General features: G+C 39.1%; 1 protein-coding gene across 6 annotated transcripts in view; it reads right to left on the reverse strand.

Moving 5' to 3' along the window:
* LOC108719653 (obscurin) overlaps window positions 1–25,414 on the reverse strand; it is a 133,989-nt gene that overhangs the window by 19,411 nt on the left and 89,164 nt on the right. For 5 of the 6 annotated variants that reach the window (XM_041567330.1, XM_041567332.1, XM_041567331.1 and 2 more), the window contains 19 exons: window positions 23,478–23,750; window positions 18,708–18,977; window positions 15,662–17,017; window positions 14,546–14,824; window positions 14,036–14,111; window positions 13,499–13,620; window positions 13,016–13,213; window positions 12,790–12,834; window positions 11,884–11,979; window positions 9,118–9,336; window positions 8,860–8,932; window positions 6,147–6,176; window positions 5,627–5,664; window positions 5,124–5,231; window positions 2,698–2,846; window positions 2,390–2,590; window positions 2,007–2,089; window positions 1,602–1,775; window positions 731–890 (listed from right to left, as the gene is read on the reverse strand). In XM_041567330.1, the coding sequence (XP_041423264.1) occupies window positions 731–890; window positions 1,602–1,775; window positions 2,007–2,089; window positions 2,390–2,590; window positions 2,698–2,846; window positions 5,124–5,231; window positions 5,627–5,664; window positions 6,147–6,176; window positions 8,860–8,932; window positions 9,118–9,336; window positions 11,884–11,979; window positions 12,790–12,834; window positions 13,016–13,213; window positions 13,499–13,620; window positions 14,036–14,111; window positions 14,546–14,824; window positions 15,662–17,017; window positions 18,708–18,977; window positions 23,478–23,750 (3,950 nt within the window). The remainder of the gene's footprint in view (window positions 1–730; window positions 891–1,601; window positions 1,776–2,006; window positions 2,090–2,389; window positions 2,591–2,697; window positions 2,847–5,123; window positions 5,232–5,626; window positions 5,665–6,146; window positions 6,177–8,859; window positions 8,933–9,117; window positions 9,337–11,883; window positions 11,980–12,789; window positions 12,835–13,015; window positions 13,214–13,498; window positions 13,621–14,035; window positions 14,112–14,545; window positions 14,825–15,661; window positions 17,018–18,707; window positions 18,978–23,477; window positions 23,751–25,414) is intronic. The other variant, XM_041567329.1, reaches the window with a different exon arrangement.

Genomic DNA, 25,414 nt, shown 5'->3' on the forward strand with positions numbered 1-25,414 from the left:
GCAAATTAGGGTTCTGATTCGGTTCGGCCTGGCAGAAGGATTCGGCCGAATCCTGCTGAAAAAGGCCGAATCCTGGCCGAATCCCGAACCGAATCCTGGACTCGGTGCATCCCTAATATGTATATATACTTTTTCTATAGCCAAGTTTTGGTTTGTCTGGTTTATCTGATTTTACTACTGCACTGAAAACCACTATTGAGGCATAAACCACAGTTGAATTGGCACATTAAAGTTTGACAAGCCACATCTCATCCGGATCCATACCTCCCAACTTTTGAAAACAGGAAAATGCCTTTTGTCTGAAACAGTTATGCCCAATCATGCCCCAATCCACTCAACCCAATAACTGATTAGGCTGATGAAATCTTGAAGTGCCACTTTTGCAGCCAGCGGGAACATTTTATGGGACCCCCTTGTAAAATAAATATTTATTTATATTGCACAGACAATTAAAAGTAACCAGGGTCAATACTGTCCCACATGGTCAATTGCTTCTATAATTATTACACATGACTGTCTTGTCCAAATTGTGAATTTGAAGATTACGTTGGTCCATATTCATTTCTGATTTTAAATTTGTGCATTTGTGGCCATCCCCCTAAAATTCCCAGGCAACTATATCCATGAACACCTCCCCCGGCAGGAGCTTTTTCTATGTTCATCTTTCAGTTTAACAACATGTTAATAACCTCCTAAATTACCCACTGGAACTTTTTTCACTCGGACTCACCTTGTAGAACTCCTGGATAGAATCACTGAGTACAACAGACTCGGCCTGGACGCGGCCAACCAGGAACATGATATACTTGTTGAATTCGTCCTCGTTCTTTATGAAGGACATGGCAATGTCATCGTCTGTGTCACATTTCTTCAGCTCAGGAAAGAAAATGCTGTTTATAAAAGAAGAATTCAATAAGGGTTGACAGAAAAACAAAGTTCAGATCTAATAATGTTTGTGTAGTGAATAAAGTTCAATCATATTATACAGGGGTTTTGGCACAAAGTAACCCTATATAAACCTCTACTGATTATTGGTATTAAGGGACAAGGTAAGTCCAGCTCTGCATTAGCATTTTGTATCCACATTTAGTCTGAGCTAAAGATTATTCCTTCGATCGAACGATAAAATCCTTCGAATCGAACGGTAAAATCCTTCGAATCGAACGGTAAAATCCTTCGATTCGAACGATTCGAAGGATTTTAATCCAACGATCGAAGGAATATCCTTCGATCAAAAAAACGTAGGAAAGCCCATGGAGACCTTCCCCATAGGCTAACATTGACTTCGGTAGCTTTTAGATGGCGAACTAGGGGGTCGAAGTTTTTTCTTAAAGAGACAGTACTTCACCTATCGAATGGTCGAACGATTTTAAGTTCGAATAGTTCGATTCAAAGTCGTAGTCGAAGGTCGTAGTAGCCCATTCGATGGTCGAAGTAGCCCAAAAAAACACTTCGAAATTCAAAGTTTTTTTACTTCGAATCCTTCACTCGAAGTTAGTGAATCGGCCCCCTAATGTAAAGCTGGTGGCAACCTTGGTGGCAAATGCTTCCCAAACAATGTCAGAACCTTAAATAACAAAGGAGGACCAAAAAATACCCACCTTGAGTGAAAATTGCCAATGTCGCTGATGTTCCTGAAGATGGTAGATTTTTGGCTAGCAACGCTCTCTGGGATATCGGGCCAGTGCTCAGTGTGATGTAGGTGATGGTTCTCCAAAAACTGTAGCTCCTTCACGTACTCCTTCTCTGTGTTTAGCAGCTCCTGGATCAGAATGCTGATAAGGCAAGAAGGAAGATCATTTGCATATTGGTTTTAGCACAGAACACAATATTAGAGTCATTGCCCTGGCATATATATATATATATATATATAGAAAGAAGAGAATACTGTACTGCATATTTAGAGCTATACAATAGTTGTGCACAGATGGCTGCCGAAGGAGACCTATTCAAAGAGGTGTGATAATAATTTGGGTGAAATGATAAAGGAAATGTTTCCTTTCTACCTGAGCTTCTTCTTGTACTCCTCTTCTGATACACACACTCCAGAAAGTTCCGGTGCTTCTCCTGCAGTCCACTCAGTAGACAGCTGAGATTTGAAAAAAATAAAAAAACAAAAAAAAACAGTATTCTTATTATCCATTATGGGTTTACTGTGTAAGTTATACTTGACTTTGTTACCATTGTGGGTACCCCTGTGTTTGTGTTCTTGATAAATAATTTCTGCAGCAAATTATTGTGAAAACTCAACCAGAAGCTGCTGGTTTTTCTTTAATCTAAATATTAATACACATTTATGTCATAAAAGCTTATTAAAAGACATTAAAGATCAACCGTTAATCAATTTTATGCTTCTAACATTTAGAAACTTTCAATCAGAAAACTTTACCTTCAGTCTCTTATCCAAGTAAGCTGGTGAGACCCAACCTTGCCTGGACGCACTGAACTTGGTTGGCTTCGTTCGGACCATCCATTTGAGGGGATGTGCAGAGTCTAGAACCTCCACATACTGACCCTCTTTCAAGGTTATGGATTCCTTATCTGCGACAATTGGGTTATAATCCGCAGACGCCATGTAGATGTCAAATATCTGTGGTTACAAAAACGATAGTTCTGTTATAAGGTCTCCTCATGAAGCAGTAATAGTGATATTTCTTCTAGTCATTCTAGTCATTTATCATCCAGGAGTAGCTTTACCTCTCCTCTAGAGTCGCCATCTTCTGACTCTGAGGAAGACTCAACAGCAATAGAGGAAGGCCTGGACCTTCCGTGGCGTGGGGATGCTGAAGGGGTCTTCGTTTCATCATCACTATCCATCCCCGTCGTTCCAGGGACACGAAGTGAGGCTGTCAAAGAAAACCATCAAAGCCACACTTTATGAACAAGATTCTCAGCCTATACCTTCCATCCAATATCTCCTCCATACAGATATTCTTAGTGGTAGTAGGACACAAGGCAAAGCAGACATTACCTATAATTCTATATATAGTTAAATAAAATAAATGTAGCCCTTAAGCTGTTGGTAAACTACACCACAACTTTAGATGTTATTGACTGCTGGGAGTTGGACAACTGAATGGACAATATTTGGGCAAACCTAATATAAAGTGTTATTGTCTCCATCTTGGTCCATTGTTTCAATCTTTCCCTCAACGGTCTCCATCTTGCCCTACTGTCTATGTTTTGAACTACTTAACCTGCTTCTTCCCATTATTCCTACCAAGAACTGATCTACTGAACTCAGGGCAACCACCTGTATCTAGACAACATTTTTCCCTACTGTCTCCATCTTGCCCTTCTTTCACCATCTTGCTACTGTCTCTGTCTTGCACTAATATACCTGCTTCTCCCTATTATTCCTACCAAGTGCCGATCTACAGAACTAAGGGCAACAACCTCTGTCTAGACCTCATTTTTCCCTACTGTCATCAGGGCTGGCTTCCCCAGACAAGCGCCCCTAGGCTGTGCGGTCCTAGTGCACGCCGGCACTGCATGTGGGAGACGGTCAAGGAATACCATATTCATCTCACAAGTCGCTCATGCAGGAAAGAGAATTTTGCCATTTTACAGAAATGGGATTCCAGTGGTTGTTTTTTTTTTACTTATAATAATTGGTCTAGGGCCCTCATGCTTTAAACTGAAAGTGGTTGCTAGGATCCCTCTTAACCAAGCAACCAGGAAGCAGTTTTATATGGATTCTGTCATGATTTTTATGGTGAAGTTTTTATTTCTAAATTACACTGTTTAAACTGCAAATAATTTACTCTACCATGTAAAATGTCATTCCTGAACCAGCAAGTGTATTTAGTTGTAATATTGGTGTGTAGGTGCATCTCAGGTCATTTTGCCTGGTCATGTGATTTCAGAAAGAGCCAGCACTTTAGGATGGAACTGCTTTCTGGCAGGCTGTTGTTTCTCCTACTCAATGTAACTGAATGTGTCTCGGTGGGACCTGGATTTTACTATTGAGTGCTGTGCTTAGATCTACCAGGCAGCTGTTATCTTGTTTTAGGGAGCTGCTATCTGGTTACCTTCCCGTTGTTCTGTTGATGGGCTGTTAGTGGGTGATATCACTCCAACTTGCAGTGACTGAAGTTTATCAGAGCACAAGTCACATGACTGAGGGCAGCTGGGAAACTGACAATATGTCTAGCCCCATGTCAGATTTCAAAATTAAATATTAAAAAATCTGTTTGCGCTTTTTAAAAACTGATTTCAGTGCAGAATTCTGCTGGAGCAGCACTATTAACTGATGTGTTTTGGAAAAAAAACCCTGTAATGACAGGTTAGAAGATACACAGAACAGCATTTTCAATTTGAGATAAGAGTTAAAAAATCAAAATTGTATCCCTCTTTCAAAATATTTGCCAAAATTGATGTTAATTTGCAGGGCCGGATTTACTTACCAAGACCTGCTGCTGTTCGTCAACCCTGTCCCCTCCCCTTCATTTGTGCACATGTACAAATTTTCATCATCAGGTCGGGAGCACTGGGGATTGGCACAAGGGGGAATTTAAAAAAACTTTTGTATCTCATCAGCCCCAGAGCTTCTGAACCAATGTGGGTGTGGTTGGGCTTCATGCCGCCTCCCAAAATCCTGCTGCCCTAGACCCGGTCCTTGGTGGCCTTTCCACAAATCCAGGCCTGTTAATTTGTTGTCCTTCCTTTTTCTCTCAAGTACATGTTTGGAGATGGGAGTAAATGCCATTGGCTGGTGTTTATAGCAGAGTTGCACATAAATAATAGAGGGCACCCTAGAGGGACCAAGAGCTACTGGCACCCAAGGCAAGTACCTACTGCTCCTGCTCACTTTTCTCTTCACTTGCCTTCTGTCTCACCACAACAGTTTTGTAGGTAGAAAGAAATGTTTGCATTTACTTATCTTTTTGGGGGCTTGAGTATGGTTCCCATAATTGTAAGGGGGTGTTAATGCCTCCAGGTAGTTACACCGACCTTCACAATATGGAAGATATGGGCTCTTATCAATGCATAGGGTTAGGGAAGGACTGCATTCTTTCTACAAGGACCACACTCTCACTAAATAAATCGACTACATATTCATTTTTGGAAGATTCCCTATGGTAAGTTCTGTTCGTTTGTGAGACAGGTTTAGGAAGACTTACCTTGACTTATCTTTGCAGACACCATTTCTGTAATATGGGATGTCAGTTTCTGGAAGAATTCCTCTGTCCCAACATCTGTCAGTGAAATATGGGGCTTGGACACCTCTCCTGTGCAAGGAAGATGAAAAACACTCTACTCAGAACACTCTACAGTCTGTCTACTACATACTTTGTAGTTTCAACACCTGATCTTTGTTTTTTGTTATTTTATTTTTTTCCCCATTTACAAACTCCCATGAACTCTAAATTTGACCCTTGATAAATCTGCCTCTAAATGTTTACATGATTTTCTAGTAGACTTGAGGTATGAAGATACAAATTATGGAAAGACCCGTTGTCCAGAAAGCCCCAGATCCCAAGCATTCTGGATAACAGGTCCCATACCTGTACTAAAAAGGAATACAACAAAATCAATATGAAATTCCCTATGAATGCTATGCTAGCTCCATCTTCCAATAATCATCAGAATTTTATTTGGATCAGTTCTTGGCAGTTGCACGTACCACTATCCTCAGGCGGTTGCACGGAGATGCCAATCACTCTGCAAACAAATAGAAAACAAACTGATTCAAACTGACTGTACACGACCCGACTCCAACCCGAATACACAGCTCGGCTGTTCCCCTCCATTTCTCAGTCTGAGCTAAATGAATTAGGCGTAAGTTTCCTTTTGATTAGAAGAAATTATGTAGGCTCCACATTCAGAAAAAATCATTGCTCCAAGTCAGCTGGCTTGTAATTAAGCAATCCTAAATTATCTGCAATTAGTAGAAGACAGCAGGGGTGTAAGTACAGAGGAAGCAGACCCTGCGGCTGCAGGAGGGCCCAGGAGGTCTAGGAGCCCCATGATGACCTAATTCATATACAGTTTCATTAATATTGGTAAAACAAGTCAACCTCTAGACATTTTGGGGGCCTGAAAACTAACTTGCTGTGCGGCCCAGTAATATCTAGTTACAGCACTGGAAGACAATGAAGGAATACATGAAGTCTAGAAAATAAGCCCTTAATAGGGAAACTTACCCAGATTCTGTCTCCCTGCCCTCTTCAAACCTGCACAAAAGGGTGAAAGGGTGAAACGGAGAGTAGGTTTGGTCATTACAGGAGGACGGAGAGGTCAAGTAGCAGCGGGGCTGCCATCTGAAATCACAGGGCCCCATACGAAAGAATTTCCTGGGCCCCCTGGGCTGTGCCCACCACAAGCCCCACCTACAGGTCCGCCCTCCCCACCCCATAGGTCCACCCCCACCACACACTAAATAAAAAAAACATTGGTGTCTATGGTTCCCACATGTTAATGAAAAATATTGTTGGTCAGGGCCCCCCCATTAAAAAAACCATTTGTGGTCAGGGCCCCCCATTAAAAAATATTGGTGGCTAGGACCCCACATGGGGAAAAAAATTGGTGGCCAGGCCCCCCCCCCCAGAAGTTTAAAAAAGATTTGGTGCTCAGGGCCCCACCACACAACAGGGACCATAAAGGGTTACCTTTAGGGGGGGTCCCGCCATGTTGCCCTTACTTCATTAGTGTGGCCCACCTGCTGTCAGTGAGCTGCCAACTACAGAAGGGAGGAGGGGAGCACAGGTGGCTGCATCTTCTTCCAGTGACAGCATTTTCTTCCCTTATTGGTCACAGAAGTCCTGGTAAAGCTGCATGGTGATTGGATGAGCTGGAGGAGAAGTTCAAACCTCAGCTATCCAATCCCTGAGCAGCTCAACAGGGACTTAAACTCAGTGACCAATAAGTCATGGACAGAAGATACCTCAGAAGATACCTCGCCTTCCCGTCCTGCCTTCCCGAAGTCAGCAGCTCTCAGAAAGCAGGGGGGCCCGGCTAATCAAGAAAGTGCGGCATGACCAGGCCCCCTACAACTCTCCCCCCTGTCCCCCCCTTGGTGGCTGCCCTGATTTGCACCAACATATCAGTAGTTAAAGGAATTAAAGGCAACACTCAAGTAGACAGAAATTGAATACTACCGAAAGCAGGTGCTTGAGTGGCTCCTGAGCAATTAGCAGTTTACAAATATGTTGGGGAGATTAAACTGCCCAGTACTTTAAATATCCATTAGCAGCACCAATTTCTTTATAGCCTGCACACTAACCACAGGTTTAGAGGGGGTGGGGGTCTTTTACAGCCACAACTACTTAACCTTTCTGTAATTCCTATTGCCCAACCCTGGGTCACACAGTGCCAACCCAACCTCGTCAGCATCTAACGACTCATGAATTTCTCAGTAATGTTGTAGCCTCTCCTTCTCAGATCCTAAACCTTTGGTCATTAAAGAAACGTACCAGCTAAAAGAACACCTCAAACTTCAGTGTTAGGAACATGGGCATCAAAATCCGGAGGAGCATAGAGAAACACCCTAGGGGGCAACACTCACACCCAAGCACTGAACTGGTTAAAAGTGCACTCTTAAAGGGAAAGTAAAGTCTAAAATAGAATAAGGCTAGAAATGCTGTATTTTGTATACTAAACATAAACATAAACTTACAGCACCACAAGCCTAATCAAACAAATGATTTATGCTTTCAAAGTTGGCCACAGGGGGTCACCATCTTGTAACTTTGTTATACATCTTTGCAAGACCAAGACTGTGCACATGCTCAGTGTGATCTGGGCTGCTTAGGGATCGTCATAAATGATCAAAACAGCACAAGTCAAATAATATCTGCCAGAAGCTGATACAGCAAGACTGATTAATAATCAGAATATACAGACTGCACTGGCTCCTGTGTTGTCATGTAATCTAATGTGGATTTTATAGTTTTTGTATTGTTTAATACAAACTTTCTCCAACTCTGCAGAACCAGTGGCTGCAGCAAAATAATCCTCCAATAAAATCCCAGTTTATCTGTTTAAATCTGGCTCCATGATCTTTGTCCCTGCAGCTGGAGTTGGAAACAGTAAAGGGGATGTAAAGGCAAAAATAAAATCCAATACAAATCTCTACACAGTCGCCGACTGCTCTACAGGGAAACAAACAAAGCTGCTTGAGTTCTGCATGGCTGGGAAGTAAGGCGGGGGCTCCCCCTGCTGTTCATAAGTATGATTGTTTCCCTGCAGAGCAGTTAGGGACCGTCTGACAATTCCTATCCACAACAGTAAATGAAGGGAGAATTTCACTGCACACAGTCAGGTTTCTTATAAAAATGATACACATTTTTTACTTAAAGTATATTGGAGATAGGTTTCTTTTTCATTAAAGAAAGTAAAAGTGGGATTTCATTTGTTTGCCTTTACATGCCCTTTAAGCCCTTCTATGCTGGGATGAGGAGGGTGGTATATAAATAATGTTAATGTAAACTGTCTACTAAATGCCCCCACGGAAGCACTGGATTGGCCTGCTTGTGGTTGGTGGGCCCTTTGACATCAGGTTATCTGGTGGGCCTGTGATGTCCCAGTCCGACACTTTTTGCAAATAGATTGCTTCATCTTTATTGGCTAGTGGCTGAATGGAGCTTACATAGTGGAACATTGGGATAATGATACAATGGGAGACACAATGACTACTTGGGACCTGCAGCTATTGAGGGTCCTGTTGGAATCTTCACTAATGGACAACTTCAGTATTAGGGTATGGAAGAAGTCTTGGCTTGGGGTAGGTTGCTGTGGGACACAAACATCTAAAATCTACACACATAGAAATATACTTATATACATAGTCGCCTTGTCAAAAACAAAAACCTACAATGTGCACTTTTTTACTGCTACAGATAAAACACAGGTACTTACCCTGGAAGTGATGTTCGACCCAACATTTCTTTCACTAATTTGTCTGCTTCTTTCAGAATCTTGGCTTCTTTAGCTGTTAAACACAGTGTAGAGTCGGTGGGAGCTGATTGGTAACACAACTGATTTATGATAATATGGGTTTCCTACATGACTTTAACAACAACCTGTGGAGGTTGCTTCTGCCTATGTAAAGGGGTGTCATTACCTCCATACAGTAATATAGAAGCAAATACCTGCTCATCTATACACAAACCTTACCTTCTGCAATCTCCACAGAGGCTGTGCAGATCGACTGCCCCACCTTGTTTGTTGCAATACAGGTGTAAGTCCCAGAAAATTCTGTGCCAACATCCAGTAAGATCAGACTGTGGTGCCTGTTTGAACTGGCCATTTTGTACCCAGGAGTGTCTGGTTTGATCCAAAGTACATCTTCAGGAGAGTCTTCCTTCAACCAGGTGATTGTTGGAGGAGGAATTCCTAAGGATTCAACATATTTGTTACATTACGTTACTGCACCTGCTATCCCACAGCCACATTACATCCCCAGAGACTATTATACCGCTGTTACTATAGGCACCATCTCTCCCTACTATACCTGCTATCCCACAGTCACACTCCCTTCCCAGAGACTATTATCCACTGTTACTATAGACACCATCTCTCCCTACTATACCTGCTATCCCACAGTCACACTCCCTTCCCAGAGACTATTATCCACTGTTACTATAGACACCATCTCTCCCTACTATACCTGCTATCCCACAGTCACACTCCCTTCCCAGAGACTATTATCCACTGTTACTATAGGCACCATCAGACTATTATCCACTGTTACTATAGGCACCATCTCTCCCTACTATACCTGCTATCCCACAGTCACACTCCCTTCCCAGAGTCTATTATCCACTATTACTATAGGCACCATCAGACTATTATCCACTGTTACTATAGGCACCATCTCTCCCTACTATACCTGCTATCCCACAGTCACACTCCCTTCCCAGAGACTATTATCCACTGTTACTATAGGCACCATCTCTCCCTACTATACCTGCTATCCCACAGTCACACTCCCTTCCCAGAGACTATTATCCCACTGTTACTATAGACACCATCTCTCCCTACTATACCTGCTATCCCACAGTCACACTCCCTTCCCAGAGACTATTATCCACTGTTACTATAGGCACATCTCTCCCTACTATACCTGCTATCCCACAGCCACACTCCCTTCCCAGAGACTATTATCCACTGTTACTATAGACACCATCTCTCCCTACTATACCTGCTATCCCACAGTCAGTCACACTCCCTTCCCAGAGACTATTATCCACTGTTACTATAGACACCATCTCTCCCTACTATACCTGCTATCCCACAGTCACACTCCCTTCCCAGAGACTATTATCCACTGTTACTATAGACACCATCTCTCCCTACTATACCTGCTATCCCACAGTCAGTCACACTCCCTTCCCAGAGACTATTATCCACTGTTACTATAGACACCATCTCTCCCTACTATACCTGCTATCCCACAGTCACACTCCCTTCCCAGAGACTATTATCCACTGTTACTATAGACACCATCTCTCCCTACTATACCTGCTATCCCACAGTCACACTCCCTTCCCAGAGACTATTATCCACTGTTACTATAGACACCATCTCTCCCTACTATACCTGCTATCCCACAGTCACACTCCCTTCCCAGAGACTATTATCCACTGTTACTATAGGCACCATCTCTCCCTACTATACCTGCTATCCCACAGTCACACTCCCTTCCCAGAGACTATTATCCACTGTTACTATAGGCACCATCTCTCCCTACTATACCTGCTATCCCACAGTCACACTCCCTTCCCAGAGACTATTATCCACTGTTACTATAGACACCATCTCTCCCTACTATACCTGCTATCCCACAGTCACACTCCCTTCCCAGAGACTATTATCCACTGTTACTATAGGCACCATCTCTCCCTACTATACCTGCTATCCCACAGTCACACTCCCTTCCCAGAGACTATTATCCCACTGTTACTATAGACACCATCTCTCCCTACTATACCTGCTATCCCACAGTCACACTCCCTTCCCAGAGACTATTATCCACTGTTACTATAGACACCATCTCTCCCTACTATACCTGCTATCCCACAGTCACACTCCCTTCCCAGAGACTATTATCCACTGTTACTATAGACACCATCTCTCCCTACTATACCTGCTATCCCACAGTCACACTCCCTTCCCAGAGACTATTATCCACTGTTACTATAGGCACCATCTCTCCCTACTATACCTGCTATCCCACAGTCACACTCCCTTCCCAGAGACTATTATCCACTGTTACTATAGACACCATCTCTCCCTACTATACCTGCTATCCTACAGTCACACTCCCTTCCCAGAGACTATTATCCACTGTTACTATAGACACCATCTCTTCCTACTATACCTGCTATCCCACAGTCACACTCCCTTCCCAGAGACTATTATCCACTGTTACTATAGGCATCATCTCTCCCTACTATACCTGCTATCCCACAGTCACACTCCCTTCCCAGAGACTATTATCCACTGTTACTATAGACACCATCTCTCCCTACTATACCTGCTATCCTACAGTCACACTCCCTTCCCAGAGACTATTATCCACTGTTACTATAGACACCATCTCTTCCTACTATACCTGCTATCCCACAGTCACACTCCCTTCCCAGAGACTATTATCCACTGTTACTATAGGCATCATCTCTCCCTACTATACCTGCTATCCCACAGTCACACTCCCTTCCCAGAGACTATTATCCCACTGTTACTATAGGCACCATCTCTCCCTACTATACCTGCTATCCCACAGTCACACTCCCTTCCCAGAGACTATTATCCCCAGTGATACTTCAGACAACATGCCACCCTAGCATATCCATACATACATATTTGTACTTCATAAGACAAAGGATTTGCACAATTCACTAAAAAACTTATTGGAGCAGATGAATAAGAAAGTTTTACCTTCAACTTTCACAGACAAGGTTATGCTGGCTCCTTTCAATACTTTTTTGTTTGTGAATCTTTCCAAGAACCTTGGTGGTACTGGCTTCTCTCCATCTGTGGATTAGTAAAATCAATATATTTCAAGAAGACATGCAGAGCAGCAGATTGGGCAGCCAACTTATTGGAGCATGTTCATTCTCCACCTAACACCAGTCGTAGATCTTTCTTATGAAAAATGTTTCCTGTACCAAGTCTACTCAGGAATATCACTTATTGCTCTCTAGATGGGGCTTCTGACTGTTTGGGGTGTTTGCTCTATCTGCTCCACTAACATTTAATAGGATGGGACTGCAACTCTTGCATATTTGGTAAAATATGGCTGTCCTACCTGTCCTGAAATAAAGTAAAATGTATTAACACCTTATTTGTTTAGGCTTTTATGTCCACATGACAAGCTAGAAATAAAATAGATTAAGCTTGATAGCAGACACATTCTTATAATATTTAATTGGGGGTAAATGATTTGGACAATATAAATGTATAACATTTTTCAAGCAGTTATCAAAACATAGTATTGAGTCACTACAAGATTCCCAGTTGCTTCCAGTGGTGGAAATTAGATGTCCTTGTGCTTTTACCATAGTGTTGAAAGGAAGCTCATTTCTGCTTAGTGACAACTAAGGGTACCCTATGATTTCCTTATAAATGAGACCCCCCATATTTTAAGTAATAACATTGGTCTTAAGGGTTCAGTTATTTGGGCAGTAGCTTCTTCACAACACCTTGACAAGTAGGAATTTCAGTGCTGACCACTGTTCTTTTACCATTCAAGCTACATCATAAAATTGGCTACTGAGACAGAAAATTTACTTGTCCTCTTAATGTGTCTGGCTGAACTGGGAATATAAATAAGGAACCACTGACCTACTGCATCTTCCATTGGCTTGTCTTTCTGTAGCTCATCTGGCCCTTTAACAAAGAAGACAACAACATAATATCAACAAAAATTAAGTAATTTTGGGGAACCAGGTCAAGAGCAAAAAATATTTTGGGAAATATTTAAGAAAACTTTTTGGAGACGTCAATTATTTTAATGTGGAAGTTCTACCTGTACAGTAATCCATAACATCCTTTTACAACAAGAACCTACCTTTGACAGAAAGTCTTGCAGATGAGTAAGCAGAACCAGCTGAATTACTGATGTAAGTTGAATACTCCCCAGCGTCTTCCTTTGTCACATTCAGAATTTCCAGTGAATGCAGTTTCTTTTTGTCAGTCATTAGTATTCTGTCAGAGGCATGGATGGGTTGACCATCTTTAAACCAGTAGACTCGAGGCCTTGGGTAACCTGAAATAAAAGCAGTTATACTCAGAGACTGGACATCTCTTAGCTAGTGGGTGCAGTTAGATGACCATTGTAGAGAGCCTTTGGGTTCACAGTCCTTCTAAGACAGTGTAAGACCTTAATATACTTGTCTGTCTGCCATTTTGGATTTCTGTCTTTGAGCCAACAACTGCAGTTTTATTAAAATTCTTTTGCAAACAAGATAATGTCAAAACGTTGGAAGTAGACACTGGTGAGGGGGTGGTAACCTATTATTAGTTTACTATGACAACACAGTGGTCTATTTACCTTTCACTTTTATCTCAAATTTGGTAAGTGGAGTCCCTGGGGCAACCATTGTGTCTCGTAGCTCTTCTAGAATCTGAGGAAGCTGGTCTTGTTCTGTGGCAGATTCCAGGCCCTCCTGTTCCCTTTAAGCCAAAATGAAGAACAGATAAAACAGAAGAATGTTTTCATATATATGTAACCTTGTTATAGTTGAGTGATACCATCCTCCTGATGAAGCTAGATGGCTTCTTTGACTTTGGTTCTGAATTCTATTTCATTTAACAGGCATTGCTTTTTAATATCCTTTAAAAATATACTGCAATGCAACATACATTCCAAATCTCTGCTTTGTTTTCAGTAGAAGCTCAATTGTCAACTTGTTTTAATGTTTTGAGGTAATGAGAGATGCTTCTATGTTTAGCACAATCACCAATTCTTTCAGTGGGACATTGGGACAACATTGCACTTTCACGTGTGGCTTCACTGGAACAAAAGTTGAGTTGAGTAGAAAGTTGAGCAGAACTTTTTCTAAGCAATTTACTTTGCAAGAGGATTTACCTGGACAGATATCCCTGTGCGCTGAAATAAGATGATGTTTCTGTTGCCTCTGCTGTGTCGTAATCTGAGCTGGTTACTAGAGGAACGGACAAAGTCAAAAACACAAAGTACACCCTTTATGTTCTTCTCTATTTTTTGATTAATCTCAGCCCACATTTTTACAAGGGAATATTACCTGCAACTAAATCAAATTTTGGGCCTGAGTGCTTTGCAAATGGTATTTATAAATGTACTTGCCTCCATACATACCTCTTAAGCCAGGGCTGGCTAAACTGACTTGAGAAGATAGAATGAAAAGTGATTGTCAAAAGGACGGGAGGGATAATATACTCTCTTAATTTTGGTGTGTATTTTGGGATACTTTATTTACACTAAACTCATTGTTGTGGTGTCAGTGAACCCTAGAATAAAAACAATATCCTCAAAGAGAGAGACCTTTTAGAGCAGATTGAGCTGAGATTAATGGTGACCTCCAGTATTACAGTTAAAGGAAGTCTTTTTGTCACTTACAGTCCACTCTCAGCTCAGCCTTGGTTGAAGATACCCCCATTCTATTTTCTGCCAGACATCTGTAGACTCCCATGTCTTTGGGGACTACGGCAGTTATAATAAGTTGGTGGCATCCCTCTTGGTCTTCATTGATCATGTAATGGTCATCCTCTTCAATCACCTTACCATCTTTGAACCAACGTACTGATGGCATTGGTCTTCCAATAACAACACAATCAAAACTGACTGGATAACCATCTTGTACCTCTTGGTTCTGTAGTTCAGTAATAAAAATGGGAGCTGAAAAAAATAGTTTTCAAATATTGTTGTTTTTTTCATTTTACTTAATGCAGTTATACATTAAACAAGAATTATGCATTAAAATAAAACAAGTCCTATCATTAGCAATGGCTCTGAATTTCAGCAATAAAATTAGAAGCCAATGTTTTTATTTACTAAATTTAATTTACAGAAAACATGAATTATTCATAGAAATAAAAATAAAAATTCTAAAATTCAACAAACAAAAGTACTTAGTAGTCAAACTTAACAGAATATCTAGAATATAACTTACGGCTAGTGATGAGTGAATTTTTTTGCCAGGCATGGATTCACTGCGAAATTCCACATTTTGCCATCTGATCATTTTTTCAGGAAACCCAGGCAAAAATTTGCAGCAACAAAAAAGTCGCCAAAACAAAAATTTGTGGCAGTTACAAATATTGCCATAAGAAAAAACGCCAATTGACTTTCATGCACTTGACCAAAAAAGTTGTGGAGTCAAAAAAAGTTTCAGAGACAAAAAAGTCGCCAGAGAAAAAAATCCCAATTTATTGCAATGCATTTGGAGTGAGAAAAAAAGTTGCACCCATAAAAATTTATCGTGCATGAAAACTATTTTTCGCGGTTTTACTATTCTTTTTAACAGTTTCAGTAAATCGAACCAGGAGAGATTCGCTCATCGCTACCTACGGCTGAGGAAGGAATTAATGATATTCAAAACTATGTCACCATTAATTTGGGTTGCCCTATTGCATTTGTTTTACTCACTATTAATGTTTTTCTTGTCCTGAATATAAAATATATAAAATATATTGGTCTGTTAAAATTGCCCACATTTGGAACAAAAATACTCACCAGTATCAGAAGTCAACAAGGTCATTTGATGTCTTGCCGCCATTCTCTGCTGCTCAGTGGTTCCTGTCTCTACTTTCATTATCCGTAAGTCAATATTTTTTGCACCTTGGTCCAAAATATCTATTTTGACAGGGATGCCCATTGCAGAGAACATCTCTTTGAATCTTTTAGCAGCAAAGGATGCTTCTGACATGACTTCAAACTTGATGTAAATATATTTATCATCCTCTCTGTAGGTTTGCTGGTCTACAGGTGGTAGGTCACCCTCATCAGCACTAACAAATAGTTCTTCTTCAACATCAGACATTTCAAGGGATGTCTTGGATTTAAAGATCTTATGAAGCCTTCTTCCTGCCTTTCTAAAAGCATCATCCAAATCACTTCCTGTTGTACTCTCCGTTTCACTGTCTGATCCATACTTAACAATCAACGGCTTTGGTTTTAGAGTAACTTCGGGTAAACCACTGCCAACCACCAAAGAAGCACTATGTGAAACTGCACCAAACTTGTTAGAGGCTTCACATGTATATATGCCAGTGTCTGCAGTTTCTACAGCAGTAATAATCAAGGAACAGGTTCCATCAGGGTAATTATCAATATGATAATGCCGGCCATCAGAGAGTTCTTTATTGTCTTTCAACCATCGAGCTGTAATGTCAGTTTTGCAGATAGCTACACATTCAAGATGGACTGTTCCTCCTGGTTCAACCGATAAATCTTTAAATGTTTCCGCGAATAAAGGACATTCTTGTTGCTTGATCACCTTTCTCGCTTTGTATCCTTTAAAAGCAGCTTGAATTTTCACAGCCGCCTTATCCAGTGCGGGGTCATCATCATGAAATAAATCTGGAATCTCAGGTTCTTGTGGGGGTTCCTTGATTTCCTTGCGCTCAATTTCCTTGGTCTCAAAGTGTTTAAAAAATTTGCTTTCAGACACTTTGTGGACTTTGGATCTATGTGTGACAGTAGAGTGGCCAGCTTTTTTAAGATAAGTCACCAAAGATGGAGTTCCAGCTCGGGATTCATCGTCCGAGCTTGTTACTGAAAAATCAGCTTCACTTGTTTTAGTCAAATCATCAGACGTGTACCCTGAAAAGTCTGAATGCCTTTCTGCTTCTTTTTTCTGCCTACGCTTTTCTTCTTCTTCTGGCAACTCAGAGATGGAATCCAGCGTAGGTTCTCTGCTCATTCTCCGCTTCTTTGCTAATGCTTCCCATAATAAATGGAGATCCCCTTCTTGAGCAGCCTCTGGTGGGAGACTTGGCTGGCTCTCTTCATCTTCATGTTTGATATCAGTTCTTTCTTGTGCTAGACCAAAAATCTCTTGTATGCTCATGACTTCGGTGATTATTTGTTCTGAAGAGCAAAGAATGTATATTATTGTATAGAACTGGGTTCAAGCTTTGTCTATGTTTGACATTTCCAAACATGCACATATTTTACATATTCTATTAAAGGGCCTATTATCAGTGTCGGACTGGCCCACCGGGATTCCAGGAAAACTCCTGGTGGGCCAAGGTGTAAGTGGGCCCTAATGCTGCTAAACATTTGGCCTATTTCATGGCCATTCCCTATTTCCATGAGAACAAAGAAGACAAATATATGGAACAATTGATTATAGTATGTAAAGAAAAGAGATTGAGGAGATGAAGAATAATAATACTGAGAATGGGTCTAAGGTTTTATGGTGGGCCCCTAGTCTAAGGTTTTTGGGTGGGCCCCTGGTGTCCCAGTCCGACACTGCCTATTATTAAAAGCAACATTTTAATTTTTTTTCACCTTTTTCCTTTTGTTTTGCCCACTTTGCCTATTTAGCCAACATTTTTTTCCTCCAATTCCAGATTCGTTTTTGTCATATTTAAAGGGGAACTATCGCAAAAATGAAAATTTAATATAAGCTTCATCATACTGAAAGAAGAAACTTTCTAAATACAATAAATGAAATATTCTGTACCATTTCTGAAATAATCAAGTTTATCTTCACTATCCCTCTCTCGGCATCTGTTTCTCTTCATTCTGTCTTCATTCAGCAGTTGGGTGTCAGATCAATGATCCAATATATCTTATACGGGGGCTCCTTTTCCTAGAAGTTGAATTAGAGCTCACTCAAATAACTGGTTCCAGTACAAACAAAATCTCTCTCCTGCATGTAGAGAGACATGATGTCTGGTGAGTTTAATAGAGTGAGATCTAATACATCTTCTAGGCAAAAGGAGCCCCCCCTTTAAGATATATTGGATCTAACTGTCAGTGAATATCTGACACCCAACTGCTGCATGAAGAGAGAATGAAGAGAAACAGACACTGAGAGAGGAAAAATGAATAAAAACGTGATTATTTCAGAAATGGTACAGAATTTTTAATTGATTATATTTCGAAAGTCTCTTATTTCAGTATGCTGAAGCTTGTATAAAATTTTCATTTTTCCAATAGTTCCCCTTTAATTTTGTAACAAGAAAATGTAACAAATGTAAATTTTGCATATTTGACAAGCAATGAAAAGTCGTTTTTGCTACCATTTCACAAGACTTTTCACCATTATCTGCTTTACCATCTTGATGCAAGGATAAACCATTATTTTTATCACTTTGCTAGGAAAATTATTTTTCCCTGGAAACGATTGTGATATTTCCATGACTACATTATTTTTGTTAATATTTCACCCTTTTCTCTTCAACATTTCACTGATATTCCATGAAAATAAAATAATTTGAATGGCAAGTGAATTTCTCAGCTTGGTAAATCCAGAAGTGTAAAAATGTGGGGGAAATAAAAATGAACTTTTCCCATCAGTTTCTATTCAAATGAAAAAAATGATGAACATCAAATATAGAATTGCATTAGTTCTTCTGGTATCCATTTGTTATATATTATTTTCTTACTGCAGATGTGAGAAAAAGAATTCTAAATACTCTGAAAAGAATTTCATCCAAATTTCATCCAAATATTCTGAAAAGAATTTCATCCAAATTTCATCCAAATACTCTGAAAAGAATTTCATCCAAAGCAGACAAAGCCATGAATAACTTAAAAATAATTTCCTTACTTTCCAAAGTAACAGAGGCGGTTGTTTTGTCTCCTGATGAGGTTGCACATGTGTAGGAGCCCTGATCATCTGATGAACTATTATGAATAATCAGAACTTGTTTTTGTCCTTGACAAACAAACTCATATTTTCCCCCCGACGTCAGTATTTCGCTTCCCTTCATCCATTTGACGTCCCGGGTTTCTTTAGAGAATTCACACTCAAGGCGAATAGTTTCACCTTCCTTTAGATTTTTGTTTTCCAGTTGGTGTTTTATGGTGATAGGGTGCTCTGCAACATAGAGAAAATAAACGTAACAGAAGAATGAGATCTGTAGAAATACTGTATGTAGAAATAAGAAGCTTATTTAATGCAGTACGATATGCTAATATTCTTGGCCTGTAGTGACCTACAAGGGGGTTTGGGATTGAACATGTGCACATTTCAGAAGACAGAATATTTAATTATGACAAAAGTATCAGCGTCTGTAGTTACAAGTATATTTATTTTTAAATAATCCAACAGATGTGATCCTTACCGCAATTCTTCACATGTTCTTCCCTACAGTATTCATCTTAAAGGGATACTGTCATGGGAAAAATTTTTTATTTCACAATGAATCAGTTAATAGTGCTGCTCCAGCAGAATTCTGCACTGAAATCCATTTTTCAAAAGAGCAAACAGATTTTTTTATATTCAATTTTGAAATCTGACATGGGGCTAGACATATTGTCAATTTCCCAGCTGCCCCAAGTCATGTGACTTGTGCTCTGATAAACTTCAATCACTCTTTACTGCTGTACTGCAAGTTGGAGTGATATCACCCCCCCCTCCCTTTCCCCCCCCAGCAGCCTAACAACAGAACAATGGGAAGGTAACCAGATAGCAGCTCCCTAACACAAGATAACAGCTGCCTGGTAGATCTAAGAACAACACTCAATAGTAAAAACCCATGTCCCACTGAGACACATTCAGTTGAGAAGGAAAAACAGCAGCCTGCCAGAAATCATTTCTCTCCTAAAGTGCAGGCACAAGTCACATGACATGGGGCAGCTGGGAAATTGACAAAATGTCTAGCCCCATGTCAGATTTCAAAATTGAATATAAAAAAATCTGTTTGCTCTTTTGAGAAATGGATTTCAGTGCAGAATTCTGCTGGAGCAGCACTATTAACTGTTTTGAAAAAAACATGTTTTCCCATGACAGTATCCCTTTAAGGATGTACATCTTGATCATGATACTTGGTACAGTGGTAAATTATCCATAAATTAATGGCAAATTCCATCTAAATCACATTAAAAAAAGTATAAATATGACACAAAATATCCACAAGAAGAATTAATTAAGACCTATATCATATAGCCAAAGCTTAAATTGAGTTCTTGGTTGGGTACAGCCCCCCATATGATCCGATATTTGTCTGAATTGCCCAACTGAAAATAAACGTTCAGTTAGAAATGTCAACCTAATTGGGTTTCAAGCTGTTGCTTAATTATTTCTTTAGGTCAGCGGAAACCTCTACTTTGAATAAAACTCAAAGAGAAGTAGTGAACACCTATGGATTGCATTTCACCCTCAAAACACTGGTTCTTCTGATACCATTAAGAATGGATGTATTACTGAAAAATATCTTTGGGGTACAAAAAGTACAATATTAGGGGCAGATTTATCAAGGGTCAAAGTGAATTCGAGGGAATTTTTTAAGTAAAAAAAATTGAAATTCAAAGTAATTTTTTGGATACTTCGACCATCGAATAGGATACTATGACTTCTAATTTACTTCGAATTCGATTTGAAGTAAAAATAGTTTGAATATTCGACCATTCAATAATCAAAGTACTGTCCCTTTAAGAAAACTTCGACTTCAAATACTTCGCCAAATTAAACCTTCTAGACCATTATTCCAAGTATTTACGCATAGAAGTAAAATCGTTCGATGGTACGCTAAAATCGCTCGAATCCTTCGAATTTACTTCGATCGTTCGATGGTCAAATTCGGTGAAAAATCCTTTGACTTCAATATTCGAAGTCAAAGTACTTTAATTCGATGGCCGAATTTCGAAGTTTTTTTTACTTCGAAATTCGACCCTTTGATAAATCTGCCCCTTAGTGTTGCCACCTAAATATAATTCATCAGAAGAGGTTTCCAATATTATGTCACCCATGGAAGCATACATGTAGCTTTACAGATATTTTAGGTACACTATTCAAAAGTCAGAAGTCACAAAGGGAAACAATATCAGGAAAGTATTTATTTACTGCGATCTAACTGACCACTGAGTTAATGAAGTGGATCTATGACTTTTGAAGTCTGAACAACAAAATAACAAAATTGTATAAAATCAATGTTTTTAATGCTGATATTATAAAACTGAAACAGAAGAGGGGAGCAGTATGTACGACAATGGAAAGGATCTGTGAGCATAAATATTAAACTGCTTCAAAGCCATGCAGTGGCAAAGCTAACAATTCTTGTATTGTGGAAATAAGACATAACCCCCCAATCAATTGACACCAACTGCTGAGGTCAAGAAAGATTCAAGTGTAGAAAAATTCAATTTCAAGCTTAGAGCAGCAACACATAGGGGCCCATTTACTTAGCTCGAGTGAAGGAATAGAGGAAAAATAGTTCGGATTTTTTTTTTAGCTACTTCGACCATCGAATGGGCTACTTCGACCTTCGACTACGACCTTCGACTTCGAATCGAAAGATTCAAAGTAAAAATCGGTTGACTATTCGATCATTCGATAGTCGAAGTACTGTCTCTTTAAAAAATTCTTCGACCCCCTAGTTCGCCACCTAAAACCTACCGAGGCCAATGTTAGCCTATGGGGAAGGTCCCCATAGGCTTCCTAACAATTTTCTGATCAAAGGAATATCCTTCGATCGATGGATTAAAATCCTTCAAATCGTTCAATCGTAGGAATAGCTCTAAATCCTTTAACTTCGATATTTGAAGTCGAAGGATTTAACTTCGACGGTCGAATATCGAGGGTTAATTAACCCTCAATATTCGACCCTAGGTAAATGTGCCCCTATGTTTAGAAACTTTGACCACCATTGAAAATAGTGATAGCATATAGTCTCCTTAGCTGTATGAAGGTGAATTCTTTAAACAATCTCTGTATATCGCCGATCATCGCTCGCCCAATCTCCCCTCAGGAATCGCTACACAATTTCTTTTGAAAAGTGGCTTTTATTTTGGCTCAATAAGTGGTAACAGGCAGTGGGTAAATGGTACAAACTAACACGTTTCGTGCCCTTCCTATCGGGACTTCATCAGAGTTCGAAGTCAGTCACGTGTTAATATACTCTGAGGAAGTGCCTTTGGGCACGAAACGCGCCAGTAGTAAGGACATTATGCACTGTTAATTTTTGAGAAATAAAGAAGCTTTAATTCATCTTCACAAGTCCGCATATTTTGTATATGTGTTGTTGAGAGGAAGTTCTGTGGCCAGGGAACAAGATACGGACATGTGATTGTCTTGAACCAATCAGTGCAACACTGGTGAGAAATGTGTATTCGTTTGAGACACGTGTTAACCCATTTAAATAAACTATCTGGTGCATACGTGATCAAACACAAGTGTATGTAAATTTGCGTAACACGTTCTATTCAATTTGCATCAGACATTCTATTCAATGTGATTATGTGCTGAATTATAATACAAAATGAGTTGTGTTTTTAAAAAGGTTATTAAAAATAGTCAATATATATTTATTTATTGTCCCTCCATATAATTAATTATTAATATATCGGTATCATTCGGTCCCGGTATAGATTAAACAGAAATAAAAATTCCAGTTAATCAATGCACAATGCAAAGGACGCAGTTAAAAACAATATATTATAGGACAAATATAAAAAAGGTATATATGTACTTCACTACACTGTATCAGTTCGTTACAATTCATATTATATCTTATTAGTATTAATAATATCATTGATATCCAATTAATTCACAAGCATAACGGTGTACATATGACCTATACTGATTGATCATTTCTGACACACGTGAAACATAAATCATTTTTCAAAGTTACATCACAACGTTATCTCCCTGTCCTATTGTATACGGGGGGGGGGGTGGATCATGAACAGCAGAACTAATCCAAAAACACTGAATTTTTTAATAAACAAATTTTATAACAATTGCGGCCCATAGACTTGATTAATCAAAAAGCCATGCGAACGTTGAACTGCTACACAGCTTTTTTTTTATTTTATTTGAGGCACCGCTCCTTCTCACCTAGTTGTACCGTCTGAGCTAAATGAACAGGTTCCCCAGCTCCATGTTTGTTTATGGAAGAAATACGGAATCTGTAGGCCTCGCCTGGTACAAGGTTATCCACAACATACTTAATGGTTTGAATCATTTCTTTGTTTCCAGTCACTACCAGGGCCTTTTATTTCAACATTGTATCCTAGGATGGCAGAGCCACCATCACTCAACGGAGCAAACCAAGAGAGTGTCAAAGACCGACTGTTTTACTTACAATTTCTGGCTCTTCTGGAGGGTCAGGTAAGGCTAAAGGCACAACAGAGTCCCAATGAGAATAAGTCTACGATAAATAGTCGGTGATGTGAAATATCTGGTTTGGTGGGGGATTTACAGTAAACATTACAAGCTATGGTGTTCCACATTTTAATATTCAAGAAGGATATAGAATGCCAAATTATGGGGGGTTGTCTGTAAATTTTTGGTTTTTAAGCTTCTAGGGAGAGACCAAAAATTGCTGCTTGATTTCTTCTCATTAAGACAACTCAAGGCAACAAGGAATTTACTTACCAAGAACAGAAATCTTGGCTGATGCCACTACATCTCTTGAAGCAAACGCCACTTCTCCCGAATGATGTAGTTGAGCGTCTTTAAGAATTAACTTGTACTCATTTCCATCTACCTGCATTGCCCAGTTTTCATCTGGTTGGATATCTACTCCATTAAAATACCAGGCAACCTCATTTACTGGAATGGCTTCACTTAGGATACAGCTAAAGGTTGCCTGGCCACCAGCAATGACTTCAGTGTCTACAGGAGGCTTCAGAACTTCCAAGCGCCATCCTGGATTCAAACACATATTGCAATGTTCTAAAGTTTGTGAATATATATCAATGTCTTTACATTTGACTATTCACCACCAAACCAGTATTTTAATGACAACTTTTTAGGATTTTTATGTTGCGATTTAATTCAATTTTGATGTAATAACCCAACACTACTTTGAACCATTTGTAAACTACCTGAACGAGGACCATTCCAAAAAAAAAAAAAGAAAGATAATTTTAAATAAAATTCTGTTTTCAATTTATATTAAAGAATATACGTTTGGACTATTCACCACCAAACCAGTATTTTAATGACAACTTTTTAGGATTTTTATTTTGCAATTTAATGCAATTTTGATGTAATAACCCAACACTACTTTGAACCATTTGTAAACTACCTGAACGAGGACCATTCCAAAAAAAAAAAAAGAAAGATAATTTTAAATAAAATTCTGTTTTCAATTTATATTAAAGAATATACGTTTTGACTATTCACCACCAAACCAGTATTTTAATGACAACTTTTTAGGATTTTTATTTTGCGATTTAATGCAATTTTGATGTAATAACCCAACACTCCTTTGAACCATTTGTAAACTACCTGAACGAGGACCATTCCAAAAAAAAAGAAAAGAAAGATAATTTTAAATAAAATTCTGTTTTCAATTTATATTAAAGAATATACGTTTCTATATAAATAATTACAGAAAAATATTATTTTGATTTTAACATATTTTTTTGTATTTGTGAATTTTTTTATATTTATTATTAAGTTTAGACTTTACAAGTGATTTTTTTCATTGAGACTGAAAAAAAAAGATTCAAGCATACCAAAGTCTTTGTGAACACTGACCAACAGTTTGTGCAAATAGTTGCATTTTTATAAGGGCACCTCCCTAAAAACTCCCAAACTTGTAATTTTTATTGGTCATCTCTGGAATTACCTGACAGAAATTCCATAATTTATCTGCCTTCCAATGAGGAGCTCACCACGTCTCCTTTATAAATTAATAATTTAACAAATTTTGGATTTGGCCAAATATCAAATCCTCCACAAAAAATTTTGGCTGAATATTAAATCAAGTCCAAACCCTGATTTATATATTATAATGAGAGTAAAATTAAAGGTTTGCATTATCTGTCAATAGTAAAATGTTGTGTTTAGTTATCAAAAACTAAACAGAGTTTTTATGGGGCAGATTCAAAAAATTCTAATTTCGAGCTATTATTTGTGTACTTCAACTAGGGAATAATCCAAATTCGATTTGAATTTGAAAAAAATTCAAAAATTCTAATATCGAAATTTATCATGTACTGTCTTTTTAAAAATTCGACTTTGACCATTCGCCATATAAAACCTGCCGAATTGCTGTTTTAGCCTATGGGGGACCTTCTAGAACCTATTTGGAGTCAATTGGTGGAATTTGAAAAGTTTTTCTGGGGAAAAATGTTGAATCGAATTCGATCGAATGCGCTATTAATTTGATTCGTACTATTCTAATTCGGCAGAATACGGACGATATTCGAATTTTAGATTTTTTTTTCAAATTTGAATCGAATTTGGACTATTCCCTAGTTGAAGTACACAAAAAATAGCTCGACATTCTAATTTTTTTCATTTGAAAATTCACTTCAACCTTTAATAATGTCAGGTTTTACATTGCTTTGCATTTTTACAAG

The sequence above is a fragment of the Xenopus laevis genome, chromosome 6S (assembly GCF_017654675.1).
Source record: "Xenopus laevis strain J_2021 chromosome 6S, Xenopus_laevis_v10.1, whole genome shotgun sequence".
NCBI classification, from domain to species: Eukaryota; Metazoa; Chordata; class Amphibia; order Anura; family Pipidae; genus Xenopus; species Xenopus laevis.